Source organism: Carya illinoinensis, chromosome 7, assembly GCF_018687715.1.
Source record: "Carya illinoinensis cultivar Pawnee chromosome 7, C.illinoinensisPawnee_v1, whole genome shotgun sequence".
NCBI classification, from domain to species: domain Eukaryota; kingdom Viridiplantae; phylum Streptophyta; class Magnoliopsida; order Fagales; family Juglandaceae; genus Carya; species Carya illinoinensis.
Window position 1 is genome coordinate 35,225,457 of NC_056758.1, and position 23,617 is coordinate 35,249,073.

Sequence of the window (23,617 nt, forward strand, 5' to 3'; positions counted from 1 at the left end):
TTTTAATCCTAATTTCAAAATTTTAAAATATTTACAACATTACTCTATAACTTTAATGTGAACTTGTTCCCTTCTTACTCATGCTTATTTTCTTGATGTACTTGACTTTATTGTGTAGACAACTTGAGATTGAGACTCCTTTATTCTTTGAATTCATTTGTTATCATCAAAATCTATGTGTAGATATATAATTATACAAAATTTGAAATCTTGGATTTAACAGCACGACCAATCTGTGGCCGTGTAGTGTGGACATTTCCGGAGAGAAACTGGCTGACGAAGGAGGTACGTGTGGTCTTGCTTCCTTTGATCATGCTCTGTTTTGAGCAGGAAAAACAGAGGACGTTTGTTTCTACGTGCAGATGGTTGCCGTGCTTGGAGCTGGACAGTGGCTATCACATGGTGGCTGAGTAGAGGGGTGTTACGGTGGTGCACTGGTGTAGTGACACTACAGGACGACAGAGGGCTGGGCTGTGGCCGAGTTGTGGCGTCGATTTTAAGTGGAAGGAGGACTCACGGTGTGGAGGTTGGCTTCACGGCAACTAGGACTTCCGACCACTTTGGGTAGTTCTTGAATTTGGTTCTCCTCCACTGAGGTTACTGTGTAGTGAACCCAAGCTAAGAAGGTGATGCAGCTTGGAGTGGCGTTGTCGGGTTTGAAGGAATTCATGTGCAGTAGGCGAGGGAGCCTCGGATTCGAAGGCTTTGACTGAGGAATCGGAGGAGACTGCCTTTCAAGTACTCCATCAAACTTTTGATCTATTGGGCCATAGGACTAATTACTTGCTAGCTGTTTGCTAAATGACACGACGGCGAGAAAGCAAAACTCGGTTCCCATGAAAAGATACAGACATATTGAAATAGGCCGAATGGGTTAACATCTGTTTGCTTGAGTGTCCTTAAAGTATATTTTTAATATATCATTGGCCGTTGCATGTGAGAGATGATGATAACGTACGTGGAAAATTAATATATATACTTACATAGTAACTTTACGCAAATTAATTAAAAAGAGGACATAGAAATAATTCTACATAATTTACGTATGAGCTTTGATTGGTCGGATTGCTTGGGATTTAAGCTCAAATTCTAGTTGTTATTCTCAATATATTAAAGTTAAATAATCTAATATTCTTCTCGCAGCGGAAGTTTTCAAATAAAAGAAAAAATGAAAGAGGAAATTATATATATATATCATATTTTGATCATGTATAATCTATAACTGGAATCTGATTTTTTGGCTTGTTTCTTGCAGGGAATATGCACTTTTTAGTATGGAATATGCACTTTTTAGTATGGAATATGCACTTTTTGATTTGGAGTTGATGGTGCTTTGAGGTTTGTATGTCTTTCATATTTATTTTTTTCGATTTGGATTTGTATTTTTTTATTGATTCTATTTTTTGGATTTGTATATTTTTTTATTAATATATTTAGCTAAGTTTGTAATTGTTGGGTTTCCCTTTCAGATTTAAAAAAAAAAAAAATAGATAGCTTCAATTCTTTTTTATTTTTAAATGTTTATGATTGTCATTTTTATTTATTTTAGTTTGCCTTTTAATTTATTTTAACCTGCCCATGTTTTAAATTTACATATAATGTCATATTTTGTTTGAGTATATAATAAAAAAATAAAGTCTATTTCATCACCCCTTTGTTATCACTTTTTTCAATAAGAAATGTTATTTTTATCTACAATATACATAAAAGATAGTCGACATAGAAAATAACTTTTATTCTCAAAAGTAAAAATCTCAATAAACTAATTGTGTTGCATAATAAAATTGATATTTATTTACAGTATTTTAATTTTCTGCATATTAATTTTTTACGTCTTTATTAATCATGTGATGTTATTGAATATTTATTATGCAGGAGTATTTACCATATATTAAGAATATTGCAGCATAAGCTTCACAAAAATATTAGATGATTTAACTTACTGCAAGCCCAGACAAGTTTAACCAACAATACAAAAACTTAAACGTAGTCTCGATTGTTTCCCTATAACATGGCCCAGAGTTATAATGATGATAAAAAAAAACGCATTTTGAACTGATATTTTTATTAAACTTGAATTAAGTTTGTCCTAAACTTTATATTGAATTCTGAACTAATGTTTTTATATTTTGATATGTGCAAACATGTAATTACTATACTCCACTTAACTATTGTTATAAAAAAAAAATAGTAGAATTAAGATTTTCTTCCCTGTATGTTAAAATTTTTATCAGGATTGATTTTTTATGAAAAATATTATTTTTTCTTTGAAATAACCAATTAACCCAACTAGGCAAACGTGCATTGTACGTTGCTCCTCTACTAGTATATATATATACTATATCATAGCAATGTGCAAAGTACATTTATCTAATTGGAAGAAATAAGATTTTTAATAAATATATATATATAATACTTTACAACAAAAATTAATTAATGCTTAATTTAATGCAAAAAAAAAAGTAAATTTTAGGAAATATCTTTAGATAATAATAAGTTAGTAAAGTACAATATCTTTCAATAGGTATATTCTGTCCAGATATCATAATAGTTAATCTACGCTTGTAGTTAAATTATATTTTAGTTTAAAATCAAATATACAACATTATATATATATATATATATATATGTAGATACTACATACGTTCGAATTATTTATTTTCCTCTTGTCTTCTTTCTCTGGTCTATTTGTTTTTTCTTTTTTTTTTACAAATATATATAGAAAAATAAAAATATCAGCTAGCACATCTTGATCATATGTTCTTTGTGCTTGTAAATTAATTCCTATACTTTGCATGCAGGTCTTTTAATTAGCAATTAATACTTATGGTATTAGAAGATTAAGGGGCAAAAACGTAAAAGTAAAAGCAGAGTATTTTATTGGTTTATGTTACCCAGATGACTAATATAAGAGGGGGGTGAATTGAGTTGTATTAAAAAAAATAACAATTATAAATCAAATATACAATATAAAATATAAACAAAATACGAAATAGTAATAAATATAAATGGTAAGGGTAAGAGAGAAGCAAACTCAGTATATTAACGAAATTCGGTCCTACTGCCTACGTCCTCGCCTTAAACTACCCCTTGAGGATTTTCAAATTCATTATTCAACCTCTTTCAGATGGAGATAAAAATATATTACACATTTGAACAACACTGCTACAAAAGATTCGTGTAAAACACCCTTTACACTTACAATCACCTTACACGTGGTGATTCAACTATTCCCTGTGTAGAACACTTTTTACACGCACAAGAGTTATACACACATTTTTATTAATATAAGAGTTGATAGTGAATAGGTTATTAGAAAACACTCATCAATGAGTGGAATAAGAACAATATAGCGCAAACTATATCCCTCAAAATGAACAAGAATTAAGGCTCAATGCTTAAAGAAGAGAGAATGAAAGTTTTGAATGAATATTGTATGCTCTTGGTGTTGTAAATATGAAACTCTCAAATGATCTATTTATAGGCATATAAGATTTCATATTCAAATTTAAAAAGATTCACATGTCAAAGACAACATCATTAATTTTTTTCAAAAAATTCAAATAAAAGGTTCTTCTTTTTCAATTGTCAAAAACAACAGCATTTATTTTTCAAAAATTTTAAACCTAATTTTTTACTTTTGCCATATGACAAAAGAAATACACTTTACTTTTCAAATATTTCAATTCTAATCTTTTACTTTTTGCATATGACAAAAGGAGCATGCTTTACTTTTCAAATTTTTCAAACCTAATCTTTTTACTTTTTGCATATCATAAAAGGAGCACACTTTCATTTTCAAATTTTTCAAACAAAAACATTTACCTTTTGCATAAGTAAAAAAAATCAATTACTTTTGAAAATATTCAAATAAAATATGCACATGTGAATGATGACAATCAATCATCTTTAATATTTTCAAAGTTTAACCCTTTAATCAAGGTATGCACATGTGAAAGATGACAATCAATCATCTTTCAAAATTTTTTAATTTAATTTTCAAAATATTCATGCACATGTAGAAAATGTATCTTAATGCTTTATGATTAAATATTAATTTTGAGCCTTAATCCTAATTTTAAATTTTTATGAGATTTACAACATTACTCTATGACTTTAATGTGAACTTGTTCCTTTCTTGCTCATACTTGTTTGCTTGATGTGCTTGACTCCATTGTATAGACAACTTGAATTTGAGACTTCTTTATTCTTTGAATTCATTTGTTATCATCAAAATCCATGTGTAGATATATAATTACACAAATTTGAAACCTTGGGTTCAACAATCTCCTCCTTTTTGATGATGACAAATACTTGATAGAACCTGAAACCTGTATTAATACTTAATCTCCCCCTAAGAATGTGTGTTAGTTTTTCAAGCAAAAGTATAAATATAATTCCAAACATATATAACAAGTTTAGCAATTTAAACTGTTGCCCAAATGACTAACACAAGAGAGGGGTGAATTGAGTTGTATTAAAAAAATAACAATTATAAAACAAATATATAATATAAAATATAAACAAAATATGAAATAACAATAAATATAAAGAGTAAGGGTAAGAGAGAAGCAAACTCAATATGTTAACGAGGTTCGGCCCCACTGCCTACGTCCTAGCCTCAAGCTACCCCTTGAGAATTCTCAAATTCACTATTCAACCTCCTTCAGGTGGAGATAGAAACCTATTACACCTTTGAACAACACAGTTACAAAGGATCTGTGTAGAACACCCTCTACACTTGCAATCACCTTACACGTGGTGATTCAACTATTCTCCGTGTAGAATACTTTCTACACGCACAAGGGTTATATACACCCTTTTTCTGATACAAGAGCTGATAGTGGGTAGGTTATCAAAAAACACTCCTCAATGAGTGAAATAAGAACAATACAGCGCAAACTATATCTCTCAAAATGAACAAGGATTAAGGCTCAATGCTTAGAGAAGAGAGAATGAAAGTTTTGAATAAATATTGTATGCTCTGGATGTTGTGAATGTGAAGCTCTTAAATGATCTATTTATAGGCATATGAGACTTCATATTCAAATTAAAAAAGATTCACATGTCAAAAACAACATCATTCACTTTTTCATAAAATTCAAATAAAAGGTTCTTCTTTTTCAATTGTCAAAGACAACATCATTCACTTTTTCAAAAAAATCAAACCTATTATTTTACTTTTGACATATGACAAAAGGAGCACACTCTCCTTTTTAAAAAATTCAAACTTAATCTTTTACTTTTTGCATATGACAAAAGGAGCACAATTTCATTTTCAAAAAATTCAAACCTAATGTTTTACTTTTTGTATATGACAAAAAGAGCACACTTCACTTTTCAAATTTTTTAAACAAAATCATCTACCTTTTGTATAAGTCTAAAAAAGTATCAATTACTTTTGAAAATATTCAAATAAAACATGCACATGTGAAAGATAACAATTAATCATCTTTAATATTTTTAAAGTTCAACCATTTAATCAAGGCATGCACATGTAAAAAATGACAATCAATCATCTTTCAAAATTTTCAAATTTAATTTTTAAAAATATTCATTCACATGTGGAAAATGTATTTTAATGTTTTATGATAAAATATTAATTTTGAGCATTAATCCTAATTTCGAATTTTGAAGAGATTTACAACATTACTCTATAACTTTAATGTGAATTTGTTCTCTTCTTGCTCATGCTTGTTTCCTTGATGTGCTTGACTCTATTGTGTAGACAACTTGAGCTTGAGACTTCTTTATTCTTTGAATTCATTTGTTATCATCAAAATTCATGTGTAGATATATAATTATACAAAACTTGAAACCTTGGGTTCAACATAAACAATATTAATATTTTAGTCTAACACTTCTCCCCCTTTTGGCATCATTAAAAATGATCCACAGCAAGAAAATGAATTAAAGAAAACGGTACATTAGTAGAAACTGTAGATAGTTAAAAAAATAGATCCGTCCGTAACCCGACAAGTGTAGCTGGAGATTTGAAAAAATCGCCTGATATTGTTGACAAACGAGATTGAAGGCTTCGAATTTTTAAAAAAATGTCATTTTCACCGATCGGTAAAAAAAATCACATTGCTCTTTAACTTGGATGATAGCTCGTCTTGTTTTTTATGCTATCTCTATAAAATCAATCTTAAAGTTCATCCAATTCGCATCAAGTTTTCTCCTCATATGTATTTCTTCAACATTCTCGTTTTAAGTCTTCTATTCTTTTCTCAATGGCCCATTCCTCTAACATTTATCAAGATCCATCCATGAGGCATTTTACACCTCAATCTCTTGTCATTTTTGCAGCTGTCATTGGTGCCATGTTGCAGTAAGAAAATAATAATTTGGCTAATAAGTCAGATTCCGATGCTATCTACGACTTGGCGAGTCTTGGGACTCGCTACTCATTCTCTATTGTTATTTTTTCCCAACGGCTACAAGTCAGAAACTATGAGGTTGAAAAGATTAAAGAACAAATTGTTATACTTCAACGAATTGTTCAAGAGTCTCACATAAGGGAAGGAATCATTCGGCAGAAGAATAAACAGTTTAAATCTCTATTAGATTCTTCATTTCGCTTGCCAGTTCCCATGGATAGGGATGACATGATATTATATGAAGAGAATGAGCGTCTCAAACATGAGACTAAGAATCTCAAGTTTATGTAAAAGTATTTAAAAAATCTCTCTATTTTTATTGACTCTGGTCTATCTTTTAAGAGATATTCATAGCATGCATCATACATATTTCTCTTCTGATCATACATAATCTATCTTCTGGTAAAGGTTTTGTTAAAATATCTGCTAACTGATCATGTGTATTTGTGAACTCTAGTACTATATCGCCTTTCTGCACATAATCTCAAAGAAAATGATATCTTATTTTAATATATTTAGTTCTAGAATATTATATCGGGTTCTTTGAAAGATTTATAGCACTTGTATTATCACATTTGATTGGAATGTGATTATACATGAGTTTAAAATCTTCAAGTTGTTGCTTCATGTAGAGAACTTGATCACAACAACTACCCGCATCAACATATTCTGTCTCAGCAGTAGATAGTGCAACATAATTTTATTTTTTACTAAACCAGAAAACTAGTGCATGACCGAAGAAATGACATGCTCCACTAGTACTTTTTCGATCTATTTTACAACCAGCATAATCAGCATCTGTGTACATGATTAGATCGAAAAATGTGTACTTAGGGTACCATAACCCTAGGTTAATTATACCACTAAGATATCTAAGAATGCGCTTAACCGCAATTAAATGTGATTCTTTTGGAGATGATTGAAAGTGTGCACACAAACACACACTAAACATAATATCTAGTCTACTGGCTGTCAAATATAATAAGCTACCAATCATACCTCGATATACCTTCGAGTCAACTGGTTTACCGGTTTCATCTTTATCAAGTTTAGTTGATAGGCTCATTGGTGTTCCAATTTCCTTAACACCTTCCATCCCAAACTTTTTCAGTAATTCTTTAATATATTTTGATTGATTGATGAATTCTCACTTTTTACATACTTAATTTGTAATCCGAGAAAGAATGTAAGTTCTCCTATCATGTTCATTTCAAATTCTTCCTGCATAGTCTTAGCAAAAATTTGGCACATATTTTTTTTACTAGCACCAAATATTATATCATCAACATAAATCTGAATCAAAAGAATATCATTATTTTCATATTTAATGAAAAGACTTGTATCGATTTTTCTTCTTGAAAAACATTTTTCAATCAAGATATCACTGAGTCTTTCGTATCAAGCTTTAGGAATTTGTTTGAGTCCATATAGTACTTTTGTAAGTTTGAAAACATGATTTGAAAAAATGTAATTTTTAAAACCTAGAGGTTGCTCAACATATACCTCTTCATTTATAAAACCATTTAAGAAAGCACTTTTAACATCCATTTGAAAAAGTTTAAAATTTTTATAATAAGCATATGCAAGTAGCATTCAAATAGATTCTAATCTTGTAACTGGTGCATATGTCTCATCATAATCGATTCCTTCTTCTTGATTAAAACCTTAAGATAGAAATCGAGCTTTATTTCTAGTAAAGACTCCGGACTCATCTTTCTTATTTCTAAAAACCTATTTTGTTCCAATAATAGTATGATTTTTAGGTTTAAGAACAAGTGTCCAAATATCATTTCTTTCAAATTGATTCAACTCTTCTTACATAGCTAGAATCCAAGATTTATCAAGAAATGCGTCATCAATATTTTTGGGTTCAATCTGAGATAAAAAAACAGTATGAGTGCAAATATTTCTAAGAGATGATCGAATCCTTACACATCATGAAGGTTCTCCCAAAATTTATTCCACTAGATGATCTTTCACAAATTTTCACTGTTTGGTTGCATCTTGTATTAAATTTTGATGATCTTTCCTGATGGTTCCATGTTGAACTTCTTATATTATGTTCTCTTTGTTGAGATTGAGATTTTTCGTGTTATTTATACCTATTGTTTCTTCATCAATAGATTTCTTGGAGAGTGGAGAATTAGATTCATCAAATACTACATGCATAGATTTTTATACAGTCAAAATCTTTTATTGAATACTCTATAAGTTTTACTATTAGTGGAATACTCGAGAAAAATACTTTCATCAGATTTTGTATCAAACTTACCTAAATTATCCCTGTCATGCAAAATAAAACATTTGCATCCAAATATATGAAAGTAACCAATGTTGTAATTTTTCTCATTCCAAAGCTCATTGAGGGTTTTATCTAATTTAGACCTTAGCATAACTCTATTTATAACATAACATGCAGTACTTATCGCTTCGGATAAAAAATAACTAGACAAGTTGTTTTCATTGAGCATTGTTCTTGCCATCTCTTGAAGAGATCTATTTTTTCTCTCTACTACCCAATTTTGTTGAGGAGTTCAAGGAGCAGAAAAATTATGCACAAAACCATTTTCATCACAAAATGTTTCAATATTTTTATTAACAAACTCTTTTTCCTTATCACTTTAGATACTTGAAATAGTATAACCTTTTTCATTTTGAATTCTCTTGCATAACTTGGTAAAGATATTATGTGCCTCATCTTTATGAGCAAGAAAGATGACCCAAGTATATCTAGAAAAATCATCAACAATAACAAATGAAAAATATTTTCCTCCTAAACTTGCAACTTTATTTGGTCAAAAAAGATCCATGTGTATCAGTTGCAATGATCTAGTAGTGAAAATATGTTTCTTGGTTTTAAAAAAAGTTTTTGTTTGTTTACCAAATTGGCATGCATCACAAATTTTGTCTTTAAGAAAATTTGTTTGTGGTAAACCTCTCATAAGATCATTTTTTGAAAGTTTGGAAATAAGTTACATGTTGGCATGACCTAATCTTCAATGCCATAGCCAACTAGTTTCATTTTGAGCTGAAAAGTAAATAGCATCTTATGAGGTAATTTCTTTAAAATTGATTGTATAAACATTATTGCTTCTAAAAGTAATAAAAAAAATATTACAATCATGATCATTCAAAATAATGCACTTATCTATTTTGAAAGTAATTGTAAATCTTTTATCACATAATTGACTGATGCTCAAAAGATTATGTTTTATACCTTCAACAAGTAGAACATTTCAATTATAAGAGAAGATTCATTACTAATTTTACCTATTCCCATGATCTTCCTTTTCGAGTTGTCTCCAAATGTCACATGTCTTTCTTCTTTAGATCTAAAATCAAATAACTTAGTCTTGTCTCTCGTCATGTGTCTTGAACATCCACTATCTAAAAATTATTGTTTTTTATTGTGGATGACTTCATGTATACTTATAAAAACAATTAAAATGATTTTTCTTAGTACCCAAGTTCTTTGGATCTTTTATTTATTAGTATTAGAAAAAACAAGATTTTTAGGTAACCATATGGCCCTAATAGTCATTGTATGATTTCTTCTAATAGGACAAGTATGATAATTATGACCATTTTTATTATAGAAATTGTAAATAACATGTGACATATATGAAGAATTTGAATGATTATAATAATATCTTTTTTTGATAAAATTAATTTTATAAAAAGAATTTTGAATATTGGTCTTTGATGTAGAAGGATTATCAAAGAAATTTTTATAAGATTTGTATTTTTATTTTGGCATATATCCTAAGTCTGTCTTGTCAAAAATATATATTTGACTACCAATAAATTTTTTAAAATTTCTTTTCTATTCGTAAAGTTTTCAACAATATTTTCTAAATCGATTTTTTTCTTATTCAACTCAAGATTTTTATCTTTTAAAATGATACTTTCTTTTCTTAAAATATCAATTTCGTTTGTTAAAAAAGAATTTTTCTTTTTCAAAGCAGTATACTTGATATCCAATTTTTCAAATTTTACAAAATTTGAAACATTTTAAAACATTTTGCAATTCTTTATATGAAAGATTTTCAATATTATCAAGATTTGTTACCTCAATGTCATCTTTAGCCATAAAACAAAGATTTGTTGATTCTCCATTACTTGCTTCACTATCTGAGCTACTTGAATCGTCATCACATGTAACTTTCATTACTTTATTACCCTTATTTCGATCTTTCTTTAACAGAGGACAATCTGACTTGATATGACCAGGCTTATTGCATTTATAACAAATTAAAGTGTCATTTTTACCTGAATTTTTATTGAAAAACTGTTTGAATGAGTTCCTTAGAGGAGTTTTATTTTTCTTTAAGAACCTCTGAATTCTTCTTGTTATCATCGTAACTTCTTCATCTTTGTTTTCATTTTCCTCATATTCATTACTTTCACTTTCATGAGGAATAATTTTAAGTGCCAAGCTCTTCTTTGGATTTCTTTCTTCTTCTCCTCTTTTCAATGTGTACTCATAGGTGATAAGTGACCTGATGAGTTCATTCACTTCGAGTTTCTTGAGGTCTCTAACTTCAAGAATCGCTGTCATTTTTTATTCCCTGCGTTTTGGTAGAGAGTTGAGAATTTTTCTTACTATCTCCACCTTGGAATAAATTTTGCCAAGAGCTGTCAAGCTGTTTATGATGTTAGTAAAACGAGTGTGCATACTAGAAATAGATTCATTATTATTCATCTTAAACATTTTATATTTATGAGTAAGAATATAAATTTTTGATTCCTTGACTTGCGAAACTCTTTCATAAGTAACTTCCAAGTTATCACAAATTTCTTTTGCCGTAGCACAAGTCACTATTCTATTAAACTCATTTCCATTGAGAGCATTAAATAATAAATTCATAACAGTTAAATTCAAAGTATAAAGTCTATCGTCTTCACGATCAAACTCTTCTTCTTCTTCTTTTACCTATACTCCATCAACCACTTTTGTTGGAATATAAAGTCCATTTACAATGCATTTTCAGATTTCTTGATCTTGAATTTGAAGGAATATTCTCATTCTAACTTTCTAGAATGAGTAATTATCTCCATAAAAGAGTGAAGACCGACTGCTAGATTGATCTTCACCAAATGAAACTGCAATGTTAGTCATAAAATCTTAACTCAAAAGATAGTTAATCTTATAATAGAGATCTTAGCTCTTTGTTGCCCAGATGACTAACATAAGAGAGGGGTGAATTGAGTTGTATTAAAAAATAATAATTATAAATCAAATATACAATATAAAATATAAATAAAATATGAAATAACAATAAATATAAAGAGTAAGGGTAAGAGAGAAGCAAACTCAGTATGTTAACGAGGTTCGGCTCCACTGCCTACGTCTTCGCCTCAAACTATCCTTTGAGGATTTCTAAATTCACTACTCAACCTCCTTCAGGTGGAGATAAAAACCTATTACACCTTTGAACAATACCGCTACAAAGGATCCGTATAGAACATCCTCTACACTTACAATCACCTTACACGTGGTGATTCAACTATTTCCTGTGTAGAACACTTTCTACATGCACAAGAATTATACACACCCTTTTATTGATACAAGAGCTAATAGTGGGTAGGTTATCAGAAAACACTCCTTAATGAGTAGAATAAGAACAATACAGCGCAAACTATATCTCTCAAAGTGAACAAGAATTAAGGCTCAATGCTTAGAGAAGAGAGAATGAAAGCTTTGAATGAATGTTGTATACTATTGGTGTTGTAAATGTAAAGCTCTCAAATGATCTATTTATAGGCATGTGAGATTTCATATTTAAATTTGAAAAGATTCACATGTCAAAGACAATATCATTCATTTTTTCAAAAAATTCAAATAAAATGTTCCTCTTTTTCAATTGTCAAAGACAACATCATTCATTTTTTAAAAACTTCAAACCTAATTTTTTACTTTTAACATATGACAAAAGGAGCACATTTTACTTTTCAAATATTTCAAACCTAATCTTTTACTTTTTGCATATGACAAAAGGAGCACACTTTATTTTTCAAAATTTTCAAACCTAATTATTTTACTTTTTGCGTATGACAAAAGGAGTACACTTTACTTTTCAAATTTTTCAAACAAAAATATCTACCTTTTGCATAAGTAAAAAAAAGTATCAATCATTTTTGAAAATATTCAAATAAAACATGCACATGTGAAAGATGACAATCAATCATCTTTAATATTTTTAAAGTTCAACCCTTTAATCAAGGTATGTACATGTGAAAGATGATAATCAATCATTTTTCAAAATTTTCAAATTTAATTTTCAAAATATTCATGCACATGTGGAAAATGTATTTTAATTTAATACTTTATGATAAAATATTAATTTTGAGTCTTAATACTAATTTTGAATTTTTAAGAGATTTACAACATTACTCTATGACTTTAATGTGAACTTGTTCCCTTCTTGCTCATGCTTGTTTACTTGATGTGCTTGACTCCATTGTGTAGATAACTTGAGTTTGAGATTTGTTTATTCTTTGAATTCATTTATTATCATCAAAATCCATGTGTAAATATATAATTATACAAAACTTGAAACCTTGAGTTCAACAGTTTAAAAGTAAAAGCAACTCAGAGGTAAAAACGTAATTACACAATAAAAACAAAAAAGTTACTATTTATTACTATTCATATGGTATAGACACTTATTATAATAGAATATATATATATATATGCTTAATCAATTAATCATAACATCAAACTTATTAGAAAAATCTACACAAAAATATACTATTATTCAACAACCCATTTCACAATCCATCAATATGCATGATAGTTTTATTTCATAAAAAGTTATTAAGTTTTTTTTTTTAATTTAATTTTGATTTTTTTATTTAGTTAAAATTTTAAATTTTACTGTACCTTTTAACATATACTAAATTGTCAAATAGTTGTAGAAAATATTGTATATGTATTATTAATTTTCTTTTTCTTTCCAGGTCGAATACATTGAGTATGATCTAACAATTGTCATACAATAAAATAAACAAAAATGATATTTAAAGTATTGAATTGTGTAAATTTTGCATACATTTTTTTTAAAATATTTAGAACCCACGTACAAAAATATTAATGTAAAAGAAATAATCAAGTTTTGAGAAATATTTTTAAAAGTTAAAAAAAATGGTAGGAATTTTGACACTCAACCTGTTTATTTCTGTACTTTTTTTTAGGAAAAAAGTTTAATATTGAGAGTTGGAAGTGGTAGGGAAAAAGAATGAGTAATGCAATCAAACTACCAAATTTCAAAGCAATAAGGTCAGATGGAATCAGTATTGCTTAGACCCCCACCTAACTACTACGAAATATTTCTCATCTCTACACTTTGGGCTACTGTTCAATTAATCTTAAGCTCATAAACATTAAAAATAATTATAATAATTATTTAACTAAGATTAAACACAAAAAAAAAAAAAAAATCTATGTATTAGAAGATCAAAGGGCAAAAACTTTTAATTAGCAATTAGTACTTGTTGTATTAGAAGATCAAGGGGCAAAAATGTAAAAGTAAAAACAAAGTTTTTTAGTGGTTTAAAAGTAAAAGTAATTCAGGGGTAAAAATGTAACTATACAACAAAAATAAGAAAATTAATGTTCATTAATATTCATGTAAGATAGACACTTATTATAATAGATAGATATATATTTTTTGGACAGTGACATAAGGCAATTGCAAAGAAATCAAACAAAAATCGATATCTGTTGCCTGTTGGGCATGTTTTTCTCTCCTTTATCCATCAAATTATAAGTAACATATTACTTGCGAAATTTTCTCAAAATTATTGTTTAACTTCAACAGTGGCTGTCATTCGCCTTCTTGTTGGTGGCCAATTCAATGGTTACAATCTCTTGGGCATTGATTACTCAACAAATATGATTCAATTTGACAAAATTTATATTGAATATTATTATCATGTAGTATCTCTATCCTCACATAAACTGCATTTGGGGTATTTTCGTCATTCAGAACCTAAAAAATAACAGAGACGGTAGAAAAAGGGTTGTCAATTTTCCAGTTTAAAGTAAAAATAAAAAAACATGAAGTATATTCTATCAAATTTATAATTATTTAAATAAAACTCTGAAATTATATTATACATTTGATAAATTACAAAGTACACTAATTTGTGTATCTTTTTCTGCTTAAAATTTATTGAATATCCGAGTGTGCTGTCGAAAACACATTTTTTATTAATAAAAAATTAATGATATAATACATAATTTTCTACACTTGTTATGAAAATAATAATATTTTGTAAAAAGACCCTTCATCTAAAAATAATTGCAAAAAAAAAAAAAAATACTGTAAGGGTTTGGATCGGGTGTTTATTAATTTTTGAAGAAAAATAATTATGAGACAAAAATCTAGTGTTTAAAGATCAAGCTTCCCCATTCCTTAATTAGGCTTCGTTTCGGTGGCTGTGAACTCTGAGTATCAAACATGCGCGTTCCTTTAACCACAATTTTCCATTTTAATGTAAATCTCGTTGCACCCACTGAATCTGAACCCGTAAATAAGGCAGGTGAGCTCTGTTTCTGTACAATATCTGAGACAAAAATCTAGTGTTTAAAGATCAAGCTTCCCCCTTCCTTAATTAGGCTTCGTTTCGGTGGCTGTGAACTCTGAGTATCAAACATGCGCGTTCCTTTAACCACAATTTTCCATTTTAATGTAAATCTCGTTGCACCCACTGAATCCGAACCCTCAAATAAAGCAGATGAGCTCTGTTTCTGTACAATATGTCTGAATTTGATTCAGCTCTTATGGCTGTCGAATCGTCACAGAGCCGGCATTCTGTGAAAATGGTAGAGAAATCAAGGTCTAGAGGGCGTTTCCGTTGGATTCTGGTGGTAATAGTCTTGCCCCTCGTCGTTTGTTTTGTACTGGTCTTAAAGAAGCCACATATTTTCTACGATAAGGCGGCTCCTGTGCCGGGGCCTCCTGGCGCTCCTGTCAAGAAATACGCCAACGCTCTCGAGATCGCCATGCAATTCTTCGACATACAGAAATGTTTGGAATACTATCTCATTCTCCCCGTGTTTGACCTTTCCATCTTTTCCTGGTTCATTTTGCAGTATATTCAATATAATTCGTTTTTTTTTTTGGTAGCTGGGAAGTTGGTAGATAACATGATATCTTGGAGAGGGGATTCGGGTCTGAAAGACGGTAGCGAAGCTAGGTTGGATTTGTCAAAAGGAATGTACGATGCAGGGGATCACATGAAGTTTGGTTTTCCAATGGCTTTCACTGCCACAGTGTTGTCGTGGGCTATTCTCGAGTATGGAGATCAAATGGAATCTGTGAATCAGTCTACACATGCTAAACGCTCGCTCAAGTGGATCACTGACTACCTTATCAAGGCCCATCCTTCCGAGAATGTTCTCTACATTCAGGTTGCCATCGTAACCTTCATTGCTTGGCATCAAATCAAAAGTAAATTTGTTGAAACATCAATCAGGCATCTGAAATGTGTCTCTTTTTCACTTTCTAATATCGGGGGCAGGTGGGTGATCCTGAAGCAGACCATAACTGTTGGGACAGGCCTGAAGTCATGACCGAGGAGAGGCCACTCACGCAGGTTAACACATCTTCTCCAGGAACAGAAGTTGCAGCCGAGACTGCAGCGGCGATGGCTTCAGCATCGCTGGTGTTTAAGGAAAGAGATCCGAATTACTCGAGAATACTCCTGGAGCATTCAAAACAACTGTTTAATTTTGCGGACAAGCATAGACATTCTTATAGTATTAGCTTCCCTGAAGTCCAGAAGCACTACAATTCAACAGGATATGAAGATGAGCTCTTATGGGCAGCTAGCTGGCTCTATCATGCTACCATGGATCGCTCCTATCTTCAATATGCGACCGAACAAAATGGAAAAGCCTTTGCTAACTGGGGAACTCCAACCTGGTTTAGCTGGGATAACAAGCTTGCAGGAACCCAGGTAGATCGACACACAATCTCTCTCTCTCTCTCTCTCTCTCTCTCGCTGAAGAAACGCACACGCACGCATGTTGGTATGCTATTTATCACATTTAACTTCTAGGACGCACGTTCACTTAATCAATATATGTCATTTTTGTCATTTTATTTTAACGTTTAAATATATGCGTTTAAATAGAAAGAAAAAAATGACAAATCAGGAGGATAAGATTTTTTAACATAATTCAATAGTTTATTGGTTAATAAGATTTTGTCAAAGAAGTCAACTTGCTCTATGTGAACTTTTTACTATAAATGAAACGAATCCCTTATTTAGAATTTCATCAGTACACCCGTTAAAAATGCCACGTTAATACCAATGACAATTCAACAGCTGTTACTTCACAAGCCAAGTGGACAAAATAGTCAAAATTTGAATTTGCATATGTAAAAATAAAAACTGAAAACAAGAAATAAAATTAAAATAAAAAAGATGCAAACATTTAATTATACTAATATTAATACCAAAAATATCTTAAATAAAAAGAATGAAAAAAATAGGGACCAGGCTGGGTGTGGCAATCAAGGGGGCTAGGCGACCACACTTGGCGTTTCTAATGGTTTTACTAACGACATTCTAATAGGAACCAATTTGATCTGGAATCATAATTGCCTAGGAAAGTTTGTTTGTGAAGGAAACACATCCTTCTCTCATTCAAAATACATATTAAAAAAAAAATAAAAAATATAGAAGCGAAATCTCTAATGCTCTATGATTAAGGGAAACTGAGACTTATATATAAACAGATGCATGAACCTATACATCGTTTGAACCATGAGAGATTAAGTTTTTGATGACATGAATGAAGACCATGGCTCGGGGACAAGTTCTTTCAGGAAAAGATTGTAATCTATATGACAACCCTCTATATTGCAAAAATGTTCGAGGCATGAGTTGAGAATATCCAGTGTTTTTATCTTCCTTGATAATACTGCCAACTTATAAAAAGAGTTTATCTTTGGAGACATTTGCAAAGCCACAAACATCATTTTTTATTATTTTTTTCACAAACAGCATATTGATCTGCTTTTCTACTTTGTTAAAAGAGACTCAAGTGTTGGTGCAGGTTCTGTTGTCGAGGTTAACCTTCTTTGGCTGCAAAGAGGGGTCAAAATCCCTCATATCTGGTCTTCAAAAATACAAAGAGACGGCTGAGGCTGTTATGTGTGTCCTCCTACCAAGTTCTCCAACAGCCACAACCAGCAGAACTGAAAGTAATCTTCTCCGCATATCCTATAAGACTTGCATAATTATTTTCTCTGATCTATCACTTTCCTCTATTTTCTTGGCCTCGGTTTTTAAAGTGAATGGTGGTCTCATGCCATTCATATGTAAAAAAAATATAACTAAATATTCCTCTCAATTACTTGGTTTTGAGATTTTTCATTATGTCCTGCTCGCAGAAATTTGGAACCAGAAGTTTGATGAATTCAACAAGCAATGGTTTTACTTGGTCCTCCCATTGTTGTTCCATCTTTTCCTTATTCCAGGAAACATCTAATTTTGTTTATGATTAAATGCTAGAACCCGTACGAGAAAGAGTTAGTAGAAGACTAAATGGATGACTGATTGACTTCTGAAATAAACAATTAAATGAGCAATTAAAGACTGTAGAGACTGGGAAAACAGATTATTGGCGCCCATTATTATTAGATGATTTGAGTAATTATTTTGATTTAAGTTCCTTGTAAACGTTTAGATAGATCATCAAGTGATCCGCCAACTGAAACACAGGAGAGTTTGGGCAGCCAGGATACCAAACATTTGCAAGCTTTCAATTGCATGCTCAAAGCGGAAGAGTACAATATTCTAGCTTGTTTTTTTTTTTTTTTTTTTTTTCAAAAAAATATTTGTTTTGCATATTAGTACCATACCAATTTTCCTAGGAAATCTTGGATATGCTCAGGCACAATTGATCATCATATGCATTGAACATATCAAATTGCACTCTTGGATCCTAATGCCATATGTTTTCCACGACTCAGGTGGTCTTATATGGGTCAATGAATGGAACTCTCTGCAGCATCCTGTTGCTTCTGCATTCTTAATTGCACTTTTCAGTGATTACATGCTTACATCCCAGACTGCAAAGCTCTCGTGTAATGACAATTTCTTCACCCCAGCAGATCTTCGTAAGTTTGCGCAATCTCAGGTATGCTATCCATTTACAATTTTGTATGAGGCTGAGGTCTCCAACTTAGAACTAATTATTAGCCATGACACCCCAGGAAGGTGCTTACCTCCCAGTTGATTTTGTGTTCACTTTTTCCAGGCTGATTATGTCTTGGGTGACAATCCTTTGGAAATGAGTTTTCTAGTGGGTTACGGCCATAGATACCCGCAATATGTGCGCCACAGGGGAGCTTCAATTCCAGCTGATGCAAATACTGGCTGCAAAGATGGGTTCCAGTGGTTTGACTCAACCGATCCCAATCCAAATGTAGCCATCGGAGGACTTGTCGGCGGGCCTTTTCTAAACGGAACTTACATCGATTCCCGTAACAACTCCAAGCAAGGGGAACCCACTACATATAATAGTGCCCTCATGGTTGGCCTTCTATCGAGTTTGGTCACCACCTCTTCATTAGTTTCATCCTTCACCTAAATTTCCTTAATTTAGTAAACAATTGAGTACATGATCATCAGGCCGTTTGCATGACCTGTTTCTCTGCAAAACTTAGCATCTAAATAGGTTTCTTTACACGGGTGGGAAGTGATTTTTAGCTCAATTGCTCAAGATCTTTCCTGGTCACTTGTCCTGGTAAGCGTTAGATATAGTTGTTTCTCTGCAGTGTGATTTGTTGGTTCATTAACTTTATCGTCTTTGTTAATCTTTTTTGGATTGTTTTTGTGTTCCATCATCCATCAACAGATTGCATACCAGCAAGTGTCATGGTGGAAGAAACAATAATATTAGCATATTAAGGGGCACTTAATAACTAAAGGACATAATTTGAACCATGATAGGTCAAGCTGGAGCTTTTTCATGTTTCCTTCCAGTTTTAGTGATGTTTTTCTCTTTTCTTTCCTTTTTCCTTTGCCAACCACTCAACAAGGAAAAAAAGGAATAATTCAACTTCCCACTTTCTATTCCTTAATTATCTACCAAACTGACCTTAAATTTTGAAAGCAATAATACCAAATGATCATTCATCTTTTTACAGCTGGGGCCAGAACACAGGAATCCCCACAGTAACATGACATAATCAAATGTCATGCTTATCCCGAAATAGAATTTAGCAATAACTGCAGTCTAAGGAAGAATGACATCAAAATAAAATCCCTTCCTGATTGGATCCAAGTCAAGTCAAACCTCTTGGAGCAAATGCCATATGCCCACGTGAGCACTAACTGGCACAATGTCCCAACCCTACACTTATCAGCAACAGTGTACACCCAAACACATAATAATTGAAAAAGAAAAAGAAAAAAGAAGAAAGAGAAAAGGCAGGCCCACCAGCTAGAGCTCTCCACCATTACTTTTGCGTTCTCTTCTTCATTCACAGGAGTCACTTGCTGAATGGTCCTTTGTGGTACGGTCAAGCAAGCTAGCGAAACTTGTCCTTATGACCTGCCATGATCATGATTCAGACTAAGCACCAACATGGTCTTGTGACTCCCAAAACTCCCATCCCTACCCTTTCCTCCTTACCTCGCATCAATTACGAACCAACTATTCTTCCCCGCGTGCGTTCCCCTATGATCTGTTTTCACCTTCCTTCCTTTACAGACAACTGATCAACCTCTATCTATCAATCAGATCGAGCTGATTAAAAACGGAACACACACCACCTTCATCCTTTCTTCCACGATATTTTCATGACATTTTTTCCATACTTTAACGTGACATAAAATTATATCTAGTTATTTATAATAATTATTTTCAAGTATTTTGATTTTTTTTTTTTGGGGGGATATTCCAGTGTATGGTATATATACCTCTTTCCATCCCCACCACTCTTTTTTATGAAAGGTACTTGTAACAACCCATCAAATCATAGAGAAGAATATAGATACATATAGTTGATGACAGAGATATATATATATATATACACCGACATGGTAAAAGCTTGTATTAAAAATATCACAATTGTTTTTGACATGCAGGTCAGATTCGAATCGACAAATTAAATTAAAGAAAAACAATTAAAGCTCACAAAAAATAAAAATAAAAATAAAATAAAAATCATGAACCACAGCTAGTTAAAAGAACTGTGGTGACTGGCACTCGTCCGGTGGAGTTGACATCTACATGGTTACGTGTATTGATAGTGAAATTCGCTAAAATCTACGGCCATTAATCATCAATCGTGTAATTTGAACGTCTATGATGATGTCAACGACAAATGTCTGACTTTGTTACGAAGCCCAGTTGTTGCTCTATCTCCCAGCTTAGCTTGGGGGCCACCCCAGAGTGCTTGGGCACGTAATCCTGGTGGAAGAAATGGACGGCCCCAGATCAGATCAGATCAGATAATTTTGGCTGTGCTTTGTACAATTGTCTGTGTAATATATAACATGACTCGTGAATATATATACGGCTAGATTGCACTGCCAGCCACGTGTAGAGATTTCAACACTAAGTGCGTGGGGATTATATAAAAATGTACCTCGAGCTTGCACATGAGTTCTTGGGCAGTTTGGGCAGAGACGATAATGCTACGGGCAGCGGGAGTTATGAAACCTTCATCGACTGCTTTGTCAATGAATGATAGGAGTGAGTTGTAGTACCCATCAACGTTTAACAATCCCACCTGCAAGCAAAAAGAATGTTCATCTTCAATATATCCTGCAGATCTTAAAATCACCTGTTTGCCATGCCATTAATTATAAACTATTATTTATCATGTTTTACCAACCTTTCTCTGAATTATTTCCAACATTATCATGAAAATATAACTTTCAAAGAAATATTCCATTCCTGTAGAGAGACAGACCAGAAATGATACAATCCTTTTTATAACTCTCATTTTTATAAAATGATATTATTTTAATAAAATATCACTCATTTAAAATATAATTATATAAAATATTGTACAAAATAATTATATTCTCGATCCAAAAATAACAAAATTTATAGGAAGAGAGACATGAATTGTTACCGGTTTATCATGGATTCCCAGCTGAGCCCAAGTAATAACTTCCAAAAGTTCTTCCAAAGTGCCATAGCCACCTGCAAATTATTTTTGTTTAAATATAGTAGTAATGACAGATATAGTTGACCGTTATGCGCAGTTTTCTTGGAAAGTGCTAAGTAAGATATAGCTTTGAATGATTATCCTACATGTAAAGCAATATAGAGAAATGAATGATCATGGTCCACTACACAACATTATTGTACAATATTTAAAACAACAAATGGGTGAGTACAATAAATAAACAGAGGCCAAATGTGTTCGAAGACAAGATGAACCTGGCAAGGCAATGAATGCATCAGCCTGACGAGCCATTTCAGCCTTGCGTTGGTGCATGCCGGAGACAGCTCTTACTTCTCCGACAGTCTCTCCAGTTATCTGAAAATCATACACGACCAGCTTCCATTTTTATATTACTCCAACTAACCAAACTGAATAATTATCAAATCGACGAGTGTTTGTTCATTAAAAAACAAAAAGAACAGATGAAGGGAAAAAAAACGAGGCCGGGTGTTTGATTTTCAAATCGACAAATTTCTGTTGAATATCTTTTCTAGATGAAGAAACTTCCAGTACGTATCCCTATCGTTACAGGATAATGAAATCCATATCTGTTTTTTCTTTTCTTCAAAAAAACTCAAAATCAAGTAGAAAATTCGAGTACCTCTCTCGGCATGAGAGTCGTTGGAATGACTCTGCAAGAAAAACAGACAGAAACGTCAACCCAGAGAGAGAGAGAGAGAGAGAGAGAGAGGTGATAGTAGGTAGATACCCCAAGACGTGGCGACCTCCATCATGGACAGCTTGGGAGACCAGACCCATCAAGCCAATGCTCCCTCCTCCATAGACCAAGTCAATGTTCCTTTCCACCTGCAATGCTTTCATTGTGTTAAAAGCCGACGTGCTTGCTTCGAACAAAACATTTCCGTTTCGCCTTTAAAAATTAGGAACTTTCATTGTTTAATTGAAGAGTTAAATATCTTATATTTTCTTTCGTTTCACATTAACATTCATCTGCTGTTCATCAAACCCAAGCAATAGAAAACAGAGCAGAGGAAACCAAAACTGAGGTCTGGTATTTGATCTCCGTTTCACTCTGCCACAGAGGTCCTTTTTTCCTAACCCAAACTCCTAACTTCTTTATCAAACACCTCTTTCTAAAGTCATGAATGTCTTTTAATTTTAAAAGAAAATAGGATTACACTGGCTTCAATTCCTCAAATATCAGCGTAAAAAGATCAATTTTAGGTACCAAAACTTCTGGGTTTCTTCAATCTGTAATTTTCTTAAAAATAAAAAATAAGAAACTCCCACATATGATTTGAAGTAAGCGGATTAGGCTTCAGACCCGGCCCTTCTCTGAGCCAAAAAATAAAGCCAAATGTTCTGAGGCAGGAGGTATAAGGAGCAAGTCAGTCCTAAAAGAAGTTCATCCTTGATTTAGGATAAGAAGAGGTTTGGCAGGGACAGAAAAAGGGAGGTTTTAAGCAGTACGTACCAGCTGTTTGCCGAGTTGAATAGCAGCAAGCTGGTAGCTAGGGTTCTTGCCGGGGCTGCTCCCACAGAAAACACACACACGTCTGAATCTTGATTTCAAGGGAGGCTGCGCCTGGCGCGGTTTCTGTTGATTCTCCATAAGTGCAAAGCTATAGATGGAACCAAAGTGTGTTCGATTCAATTGGGTTTAGTATGGTTTTGTTTTTTGGGTGATGAGGGAGGGAGGGAGGGAGCGAGAGAACGTGAACGTGTTAGTTGAGTGTGAGCGGTCAGCAAAGGGCTTGGGAAGTAGAAAGAAAGAAAGCCGACGCCCCAAAAGTAAGGGAATGGCAAATGGTGTCATTGGTCCCTTCCTTTTAATATGTAGCAAATCAGTGCCTTCCCCACCTCCCCACCCTCAATACACTTCATCAGCTTCTCTGTTTTTCTCGTCTCGTGATATTGTATGGTATATACAATGAATTTCGCGTTGAGATTGACAGCGACATTTATTTTTTTAAAATTTTATTTTTGGTCCTTAATCACTTTGATCAAAATAGTGTCGGGGTTGTAAATGATATGTGTTTCAATATGCATAGTCAAAGCACGGGGACCTAGTTGAAA

At 32.2% G+C, this 23,617-nt stretch overlaps 2 protein-coding genes across 3 annotated transcripts; one reads left to right on the forward strand and one right to left on the reverse strand.

Annotated features, from left to right (window-relative positions):
* Positions 1-14,828: 14,828 nt before the first annotated feature.
* Positions 14,829-19,475, forward strand: LOC122314794 (endoglucanase 2). The gene is made up of 6 exons (XM_043130389.1): positions 14,829-15,412; positions 15,512-15,795; positions 15,906-16,343; positions 17,449-17,596; positions 18,368-18,534; positions 18,655-19,475. Exons 1-6 carry the CDS (start codon positions 15,142-15,144, stop codon positions 18,985-18,987), a joined length of 1,641 nt encoding a protein of 546 aa, XP_042986323.1. The 5' UTR covers positions 14,829-15,141; the 3' UTR covers positions 18,988-19,475.
* Positions 19,476-20,424: 949 nt separating this feature from the next.
* Positions 20,425-23,347, reverse strand: LOC122314795 (cytokinin riboside 5'-monophosphate phosphoribohydrolase LOG3-like). 2 transcript variants are annotated; one of them, XM_043130390.1, is made up of 7 exons: positions 23,016-23,342; positions 22,290-22,387; positions 22,182-22,212; positions 21,796-21,895; positions 21,485-21,555; positions 20,993-21,136; positions 20,425-20,814 (listed from the first exon to the last, which is right to left on the reverse strand). In XM_043130390.1, exons 1-7 carry the CDS (start codon positions 23,151-23,153, stop codon positions 20,719-20,721), a joined length of 678 nt encoding a protein of 225 aa, XP_042986324.1. In that variant the 5' UTR covers positions 23,154-23,342; the 3' UTR covers positions 20,425-20,718. The 2 variants fall into 2 exon arrangements, with proteins under 2 accessions (XP_042986324.1, XP_042986325.1); XM_043130391.1 differs by having other exon boundaries at positions 20,741-20,884; positions 23,016-23,347.
* Positions 23,348-23,617: the final 270 nt, after the last annotated feature.